Source organism: Platalea leucorodia (assembly GCF_965183815.1).
Source record: "Platalea leucorodia genome assembly, chromosome: 6".
Classification (NCBI taxonomy): domain Eukaryota; kingdom Metazoa; phylum Chordata; class Aves; order Pelecaniformes; family Threskiornithidae; genus Platalea; species Platalea leucorodia.
This window is the reverse complement of record NC_138828.1, coordinates 56,363,758-56,373,776: the sequence shown is the minus strand read 5'-3', so window position 1 is coordinate 56,373,776 and position 10,019 is coordinate 56,363,758. Positions and strand designations below refer to the sequence as shown.

General features: G+C 56.5%; 1 protein-coding gene across 1 annotated transcript; it reads left to right on the top strand.

The window, feature by feature from the left end:
• Positions 1-7,178: 7,178 nt before the first annotated feature.
• On the top strand, positions 7,179-8,184 carry GSX2 (GS homeobox 2; the record flags this gene model as incomplete). Its single annotated transcript, XM_082315781.1, has 2 exons — positions 7,179-7,665; positions 7,844-8,184. 2 exons carry the CDS (start codon positions 7,179-7,181, stop codon positions 8,182-8,184), a joined length of 828 nt encoding a protein of 275 aa, XP_082171907.1.
• Between the last annotated feature and the right edge of the window lie 1,835 nt (positions 8,185-10,019).

The window sequence follows — 10,019 nt, the reverse complement described above, 5'->3', positions numbered from 1 at the left end:
TATCCATCTGTTCTTGTGGTGATACTCTTCTTTAGATGGAAGAGCTCTTCTCTCTTGTGGATATTTACCTCACTGGTATAAGCAACACTCGCGTCTCCTCTCTTTGAGTCTTCTCTTCTCATGAGGGTCCATGTTCCTCTATACTCCTAAAGCCGTTCTCTGGACCTGTTCTGATTTAGTCTTCTCTGAGATGGACATGGAAAACTGTCTGCTACCCCAAACAAGGTTTCCCTGTGCACAATGGCTTTCATATTTCCATCTCCTGAGTGGAATGGCCTTGCCTGCTATGCCCCATGGTACCTATAGCCCGACCATGCCTCAGTGATGCTTTGCAAGCATGGGTTAATGCGCCCAGGTGCCTCAGTCACGATGTCGTGTTCAGCCATGGAGCTTATATTGGCTACATGGAGCTTATGTGTTCAGCCATCCTAGCTTATATCGGCTTTGTCACTGCACTTCTATTACTCCTCTTCTCAAAGAATCCGCTTCTTCCAGTGTGGCACTCCAGTCTCCGCAGAGACTGACTTCACCTCTCTCCTATGAATAGTCAAGTCCTATTGGCTGTGCCAAGAAAACAAATTAAACTAAGTCATTCAGCTGCTTCTGAGACTTGTCCTTGAGGAATTCCATCATTAACTGCATTCCCCTCTGCTTCCTGAGTCTGCAGGAATACTATCATCTCTCCTTTAGGTAGCTCCTTCATCGCTCTGCAGTTCTTAAACTATCCCACATCCACATTTCATTAGAGGAAAAAGGAAAGAAATTATAACCGTTTAATTTTTTAGGCTGGATGAAGTGAACTCAACATTCATACAGTTTTCAGACTGTGAAACAGGTAGCTCCTACAATATGATGATATGTTTGATGACCTCTTCATTTTTCTCACAAGCAGCATTTAATGTCCATTCCCATTAATCTGGCTAAAAAAAAAAAGCAGCATTTCCTTTGGTAGCAAATTCAAAAGACTGCTTTTTGGTCACTGTCAAGCAGAGCGCTTCAACCTAAGCATGACCCCTAACGATTGAAATGCTTGAATTTGGGTTGAATTTTAAGGATAGAAATGGAAGAGGATGTTTAATATTACACAGACTCTCATGTTCTTTGCTGGCTTGGGGCCTGTATTACTGCAAAGTGCCAGTCTCGTATTGATTTGTGATGCATCAACGTAAAACCAAAACTGGTCACGGCTGGTGTCTTCCAGAGCCCACAGCAGCATTTTGAATCCTTGTTCTGACTCACATGGGCTTGGGGTTTCAGCTCCATCTCCCACCATAAACCTCCACTGAGGCTGTTGCAGGGGTTTGGCTTTATCCCCTTTAAAGATACGCCATCGCAGCTTTCCCTCGTACGCATCATCTGCAGCAGCTAACAATTTTAGGTGCTAGACCTCTAAACAAAGGCCATTCATGAAACCGGGGCCCAGACTGCCTGGAGCGTCTGGCCCCATGTTGCCCCATATCTGCGGGGTGCTAGGGTCACGGCAAAGCCAGGCTTAGCGAGATACCAGACCAGACTGCGGGTAACGATAGCCTCACTGTGCATTTCCTCCTCAGGCTCCTCCGCACGATCCCTTGTAGGAGGACAGTGCAGAAACACCCTTGTAGACTCCACTATGGTGAGAAGGCGCGAACAAGAAGCTTCCTTTGCATCCAGACGCTGAAGGGAAACCCAGCCCAACGAGCTAACACGCTGTTTAAGAGGGTTGAAGAGGGAGAGATTAAGGCTTACAGCCACGTATTTGAGTACAGACCTGATTCACTGAGGAAGAACCTTGCAAAGTGAGTAATCGCAGTTCCCACTCCAAATAAAAAACGATAGCAGAGTAAGGCCTGCTGGTTGGTGATTACAGTACAGACAGTTATCGCGGCAGGCCTGCAGGTGAAGGTAGAAGACACAGAGTCCGGCCGTCAAGGGAGAGAGAGGGCTGAAGGCTGCTGCTGGGGCTTTTATGAAGCACCCCCTCAAACGCGAGTGGTCGCAGCCACCCTGAAGGACTCGCGTAGAAATCGGCTTCTAACCGGGTGAAAAAAAAACGTCGTGAAAAGCACCGACAAGGTGACGCGGGAGCAGCGTCATCTGTCCAAGGGCTGCGTGGGGGTGGCGGAGGGGGCAGGTTTCTCCCCAGCAAGCAGCGGCTGCTCGGGCTCCGGCAGGGCCCGGGGCCGCACCCCGGCGGGCGGCAATGGGGCTCGGGGGGCTCGGCGGTCCCGGGGAAGGGGAGCCAGGGGCCTGTCCTTCCTCTGCCTCTCAGCCACCCCCCCATTTCCTCGGAAACGGCCTGGTTTCCCAGGGGGGCTGCCGTGCCAAGTCGAGGTGGGGTAATTTATGACCGGGGACGGGGGCAAAGGAAATCTCCCACGGAAGGGAAGGGCGCCGGGGAGCCGCGTCTGCGGGGAAGGGGGAGAAGCAGGCTGCCCCCTCCTCGGTCAGCCCGCAACCCCTCGGCTGAGCCCGCGGGCCGCGGCCGGGCTGCCAGCAGCTCTCCGGGGAGAGGCTCCGCGCCTCTGCCCGCCGGGGCCGAGGAGGGAAACGCGGGTGCCCGGAGATGGGCAGGGTTTGAGGGGCGGTGGGGTGCGGGCCTGGGCTCTGCCCTGTCCCCCCGGGCAGCGAGGAGCTGGGCCGGCGGCACAGCGGGCCCCCGTCCCCGGGGCACGGCTCCCATCGCCGGCGTGGCGGCCGCCGGCCCCTGCCCTTGATGAGATTCTTTGAAATCCAAAAAAAGGGGGATTTTTAACGTTACATCCCTATCTTCGGAGGAGCGCGGTTTTCTCGCCGCGGCGACGTCGCTTGTTAAACAATCAGCGGCTGAGCCCCTGAAAAGGGGGGCATTGCACCCTTCTTGCTGAATGCGCTGCTTAGTGCATATAACGCCAGGGCCTTTTGATGTCTCACAATGCGTGTTACGCCCAAAGATTGTCTCTTTGGACAGATCTACAACGCTTGGCTTCATGTTTGGAAGTTAAATGGACAGCGAGGTTGTTGAAACTCCCACGCTTTAAGCTAGCGCAGACACTCGGGACGTTCGCCCCTTGCTTTCCGTGAGTGAAAGAGGCAGGGGTGGAGGGCAGGGGCTGCTGGTTTGATCCGTCCTCCGAGGCAAAGGGGGGGAAAAGCAACCCAGCCCAAACTTTTCCTCTCTTTTCTTTTCTTTGCTTTATTCTTTGGCAGCCTTAAAATAAGAGCTATGTGCAATGCGTGCGCCCTGCGTAGGTAGCTTGTGTCTCGAAGTCGCTGGCAATGTTGCTGCTCCATGAAATCAAAATTTATGATTATTCAAATGGTGGGGACTGTGAAAAGAGAGGAAGAAAGAGAGAAAATTAATATTGCAGCTGTTCTTCTGATTAATGAGAGATAATTGCTCATGAAAAGTCACCCCTGTGGCATTTTGTTGTCTCCTGGATCTTTGTTCTTTTCCACTATTATTGAGGACTTTCTTGAAGACTAAGCGGTTCTTTTCAATTTTTGGTATTCAGAAAGTGTTGCTTGGTTACAGATAATGGAGAAATCTCGGGCTATATTGGGTAAGATGTGCCACAGACAGCAATATCACAATGCCACTTTCAGAAAAGGATGGATACAAGTTAACGATGCGCTTTCAATAAAACATTAATAGACTTGTTCACGCTTTTATAATGACCTCCTTAATGGGAGCTGGGGGCAAGTCCTGTCTTGTGCTCGCCTTCACAAAACCCGGCTTCGAGATCGCCGATCGCTTTGGAAACTAATAGGAAATCGATGTTAGATTAGCGACTAAATGCGATTGTAGCGCAGGAGCCGGCGGCCCCTCGCTTACCCAGGCGCGGCTTTATTTTGAGCGGGGCTTTCCCGCCGGGGCGCGTCCCCCCGGCCTGCTGTCTGCGGCCGCTCTGCAGAGCTTGTGTTGGGTTTTTTTTTTTGGTTGTTTTTTTGTTTATTTGGGTTTTTTTTTGCTGGTGGAAGTGTGTCCCCGGGCTTTCCACGGAGGCAGCTCCTCCCGTGAACTCGGCGGAGATGCGCGCCTGAAAGCCGGGACTTTCTCCGGGCGGGCACGGCTTTTTCTTCTGCCGGGAGCCGCGGGGGTTGGGGGAGGGAAGGGAAAGAGTTGCTTTTGTCATTTAAGCCGTGAATCTCTTCTACATAAAGGTGTTAGAGACATCTGGAAGAAAGGAGGGACCAGCACCCAGTCCTGCGCTCGGCGGACCAGGGGAGCGGCTCTGATGTTCTTTTTGAACTGCTCCACTTTCAAAAGGGGGCAATTTCGTTACATTCTCATTTGTTACACTGTCTTGAACTAAAGGCAGACAAAGCTATACTCTGTCACCCCGAGCAGAATGAAGGGAATCAAAGGATTTTCCCTTAAAAGGACTAATTTTCTCCTTGAATTATGAAAGTAATGGCTAGGTAACAGCCTGTGCTCTGTACCCAACTGCTTAATTCCTTCTAAATCCTTCCACGTGGCTCTCCCAGTCGTAGCAATTAGAGCTCATTATAGGCTCATAAGAGCTCTCATTTCGGGGATTACTTAATGGACAATGAAATTTTATCGGACAGAATTATTGAAAAATAAAATTGTAACGAGGCCGATGTGATGTGGGCGCACGCCTTACATCATTCCGCCTGGTTTGGGATATCTTTGCTTTCAAATGACTTCTTTTCTTGCTCTGGCTTTCAGGGGTGGGTTTTTCTTTGTGGTTTGGGGTTTTTTTTCTCCTCGCTTTTATCACTGCACTTGGTTTATTATAACAATTACAAATTGCAATTTTGATCCGACTCTTGTTCTGCCTGCCTTCCCTGACGACAGCCCCCTCCCCAGATCCACTCTATCACTGCAGACAGTTTTTTCCACTGAGGTCGATGGGTTTTGGTTGTTTGTTTGTTTTTTTTTTTTGTGTTATTCTTTTCCTCTTAGCCCCTCGTAAAGGAAAAAAAAAAAAAAGAAAAAGAAAGAAAACGCAGAGATTAATTCCAATTTCCGCCAGATGAACTGTGTTTTAAACGGGGAGAGCCGGGCAAAATCCCACGCCTGTGCACCGTGCCCGTGATGAAAACCTCACCGGCCCCACCGGAGCTCGGGAGGCAGAGCCGCCGGGAGGGGCACCCGCCGCACCCCGGGGGCCGCGGCGGCGGGGGCAGCGGTTCGGGGCCCCGCCGCTGCCCTGGGCTCCGGGGCCTGGCGGCTGCGGGACCTGGGCTGAGCCCTCGGCAGCGGTTTGGGGGAAAAGTAGGTGAGGTCGGAGCCGACCCGCCTAAACCCCGCGAGTCCCTGATGGCTGTCACAAGACGCGGGATTAGCGCATTGCTGGAATAGCTGTCTGTTTACACTCCGGAGCCCCGCCGGCCGGTAAACACTTTCTAATTGAATTCTAATCACATTCAAATAGCTCCATAACCAGCCTCAGCTGCAATTCATAAAACTTTAATTGCCATCCATAAATCCTCAGATCGCCGAGTGCGGGGTGTCCCTAAAAACACTATTTGCATCGTGCCCGCTCCGGGCCGTCGGGGAGGAAGGCGGCCAGGGCCGGGCTCCAGCCGGCCCTCGCTCGGGGGGGCCCGGGCCCGCACGGCGGCACTGCCCGCGGCACGGTGGGGACGGGGAACGGGGCGAGACCTGGCCCCTCTCTTAACGAGGCTGGAGTTGCACCCCTGAGCCTCGCTGGTCCCAGGGGCGAGGAATGCCGTCCCCATCAGAAGGCGGACAGCAGCAGCAGCTTTATTTTGCTGGGTTTTAACAGCAGGAGAGTGGGTGTGCGGGAGAGCTCGTAGGATGCCCGCGGCCCGGCCCGGCCCTTGCGCACGGCAGCCGCCGCTGAACGCGTTACGGCTATTGATTCACTGCGCGGCCTCCGGCAATCAGGCGTAGGCTGCGTTTTCTGCTTTAGAGCACAGTTGTCGCTTCCCTCTCCCGAGTCAAGCGGGATGGGATCCGTGGTCGGTTTTAAACGCCGCTTCGCATCTGCCAAACAAGAAGGCGATCGCCCCTCTATTAACGATAAGTCTCTTCTTAAACTCCCATAAAACAGGTCATTGGAAAATCGTGTAATATGCTGCGAATACCTTGGCTTTTTAATGCAATCTGAAATGCTCCGGAGCCACCGACCGTATTTAGCTGTTTATCCAATTTTACTTTGAATGATTGCTTCAGCAAACTTGCTGGAGATCAAAGAATCCACACAACCCCCCCCCCCCCCCCCCGAGACGTTCGCCTTTCATTAGCGCTGCGCGCTGCGGTCCTGAAGCGCTCGGGGAAGTTCACTTGGAAGTTTTCCGTTTTGACACCGTTTGGCTGAGAAGTGTCCAGATATTTGAAGGCTTTGTCCGTTGCAGTAATTGCCAATTTGGCAAGATTCACTCGGGGTGAAAAGGGCGAGAGGAAAAAAGAAAAGACTAAAACCCCAACAACCCACCCGACATGCGTATGTAGGCGCAGAGACGCAGACACGCGCGATCCCGAACTTTGTATCGATGCCTGTGTCCAGGACCCTGGCTCCTCTGGTGCGGACAGGGCCTCCCGGAGGGGTCCCGCCGCAGGGAGCGGGCCGGACCGCGGAAAGGTGTTGGCCCCCCGCCGCCGTGGGACTCGCGGCCCCTCGGGCGATACTTTCCCCGGGGGGGGTCGGCATTGACCCGCTTGTTTCAGCGCATCACCTTCTCCCCAGTCTCCTTCCCATCCTGCGGGGAAAGGAGCCCGCTCCTCGGGGAAAAAAACCCGAGCAGGAGCTCCCTCCGGCCGCCCCCCCCCGCCCGGTGCGCTGGCGGGGGGACGTGCCTGCAGCCCGGGCTGCCGGGGGGCCCGGGGCAGCCGCCCCCTCCCCGGCCGCCCCGCTCCTATGATTTAACCGGGGCGGAGGCGAAGGGCTGAAGTCATCGGGCAGCCAGCGAGCACGCACACTTTGGGCCCCCCCTCGCCTTTCCCCCCCCCCCCCCCCCCCCCGGCAGCCTCTCCTGCCGGCCTGGGAAGCCGGGGAGATTTAGATCTGCGAGGCTTTCAGCCATCACGTGTTTAAATAGTTGATATAAAACCCCGGCGCAGGGGATCCAGGCGGGGGGACTTTAAGACCAGCCCTCTCCAGGGACCCTTTTGTTCAGCTCTCAAACATAAGCACCTTCTCGCCTCGCCAGGACTTCAGTGGCAACTTGGCCAAGCAGGAAAAACCCGACTTTGGGAGAGCCGCCCCCGGCGTCGGCAGCCCTCCGAAATGTCCCGCTCTTTCTATGTCGACTCCTTAATCATCAAAGACTCCTCGAGGCCGGCTCCGTCCCTGCCTGAGCACCACCACGGCCAGGACTTCTTCATCCCTCTCAGCATGCCTTCCCCCCTCGTCATGTCGGTGTCGGGCCCGGGCTGCCCGTCCCGCAAGAGCGGCGCTTTCTGCGTCTGCCCGCTCTGTGTCACCTCGCACCTGCACTCCTCCCGCCCCGCCGGCGGCGGCGGCGGCGGCGGCGGGGCCATCCCCCTGCTCAAGAGCCAGTTCCCCGCCGCCGGCGGCGAGGCCCAGTGCTGCCCGCGGGCCGGCCACCCTCACCACCCGCCGCAGCACCACCCGCCGCCCGCCGCCGCCGCCGTCCCCGCCGCCGCCGCCGCCGCCGCCGCCGCCCTGGGGCACCCGGCGCACCACCCACCTGCCTGCGCCGCCACCGCCTACAGCGTCAGCGACCCCCGGAGGTTTCACTGCCTCGGCATGGGTAGGAGCCCTGCGGCCGCCGGGAGGGGGGCAGCGGGAGAAGGGGTTCCCCCGAGGGCGCCCGGCTGCCCCGGGGCGGAAAGCTGCGGGAGAACGTCTTTTCTCTCTCTCTCTCTCTCTCTCTTTTTTCTCTTTCCTTTCCCCCGTCCCACTGAAGTTCTCGCTTCTCTCCCGTCCAGGAGGGTCCGATTCCAGCCAAATTCAAAACGGGAAAAGGATGAGGACGGCTTTCACCAGCACCCAGCTCTTGGAGCTGGAGAGGGAATTCTCCTCCAACATGTACCTGTCCCGGCTGCGGAGGATCGAGATAGCCACCTACCTGAACCTGTCCGAGAAGCAAGTGAAAATCTGGTTCCAGAACAGGAGGGTGAAGCACAAGAAAGAAGGCAAAGGCACCCAGCGAAACTCGCACGGGGGCTGCAAGTGCAGCACCAGCCAGGGGCATTACCCCAGGTCGGAGGACGAAGAGTCTCTGTCCCCCTCATCGGCTACCGAGGACAAGGAGATCTCCCCGTTGTGAGCCCGGCCCGGAGCTCCGCTCCCGCCGCCGGCTGCCAGCCCGGAGCGGGGCGGCCGCAGGGCGGCTCACCTGGCCCCGCTGCCCCGGGGACGGGCCGGCAGCCCGCCGACCTGCAGCGGGCCGGCCCTCCCCGGCCGGGAGCTGCATTTTCATCCCTTCGCAGTCATAGAGAGAGACACATAACTATATTTTTGGAATGTAAATGTTCTAGTCGCGAGAGTTCAACTAAAACGTTATTTATGTGCCCCCGGGAGCGGGCACCTGCTCTTCCTAACGTGTAACGCGGGGCCGGACTCGCACGGCCCAGGGGGCCTCCCCCCGCCTTCCCCCCAGGCAGTTTAAAGGAAAAAGGAAAAAACGCGTTTGGAACCGAAAGACGAGACATTAAAAAACTGAAAAGCAAACAAAAACCTGTAGGGCTGAGAACCTCCTGGACGGACTTCTTAACAAAAACAAGGAAAGAAAGAAAGATCGGTCGTTTGGGTTTGGGACGGCGGTTTGTTTGTGAATAGGTTTATATAAGATTTATATTTATATTTATTTAAATAAATGAGATCAGACGAGAAATTAATTTTTTTTTCCTTCTCCCCCCCCTCCCCAAGTGCCAGCCTCGTCCAAGCAGCGAAGGTGGACTGGCCGGGGCAGGGTGCGCTTCTTCGCAGTCCTTTGTACGGTGAAAGCATTGGTGTATACGTGTCAGACCTCCCTAAAGACTAGAAATAAATGCCATCGGCTACTAACCCGAATATGGTTTCTGTTCCCCTCCGACTCGGGGCGGCTGGGGGCGGAGGGGGGCGGGGGACCCCGCTCCGGCCCAGCCGAATGCAAATGCAGCGGCTCTGCTGAGCCCGGCAGCTTTGTGCTGCCTCCCCGCCGGAGCCGGCGCACGCCCCCGCCACGGCTGACAGCTTTCCCCCGGCTGCTCGCCCGCCGGCACCGCCCCGGGGACACCCGGCTGCCGCTGGCCCGGGGCCGCCGCTCCGGGCACCGGCCCGGGGCGAGGGGCTGCGCGCCCGGACGGCCCGCACGGCGCCGCGGCGGGGCGGTGCTGCCCGGCCCCGCTGCCCCCGCCGGCCCCGCCCGGCTCTGCCCCCGCCGCGGGGGCTGCCCGCCCGCACCGGCCCCTCGCCGGGCTGAAACTCCGCTTATGTTATCCCGCGGCGGCGTTAATCAGAAACCGAGGAACTTTTTAATTATATTTTTTTTTCCTCAGGCGCCGTAGCCAGGCTCAGGGAGCAGACCCGGGAGCAGACCTGCTCGGGGGGTCAGGCTGGACGGGGCTGAGGTGCTCTGCAGCCTGCGCCCATCCTGCCTCTGCCTCGGGCAGCCCGGCCTGAGCTCCTTGCGGGGCGCCGATGCAGAGCTGGGTGGAGCTGGAGCTGCTCAGGCCCAAATGAGCCTCTTTATGGCTTTTTTCCTAGTTCCTGCAGCCCTGTCAGACAGCATATGGGCAGATCAGAAGAGCCTTTTCCACACTGTTATTCCCCACTCACACCTTTTCCTTGGGTGGGTTTCCCATTAACCCAACCTACACTTTTGACTTCAGCCTCCAAAACTATTGCAAGACCTTTTCAGTAAATAATTCCCTGAACAATCCCTACATTTCTCGTGTTTGATCCCTAACCTTCAGCTCACAGGTATGTCTCCAATTTCACCTGGCTGCTCCACTTCTACTCAGAAAACAAGTAATAAGCCTGCCTGGGGTTTCTGTTGCAATGTGAATAACCCAAGCACCCTGGATGCTGGAGAGAGACACAGCCCCAGCACCGTGACGCTCTCCCTGCTTGCTGGTCTGGGAGGAGAGGTCAGGTGGATGGGCAGGGCTGGGGCAGGAT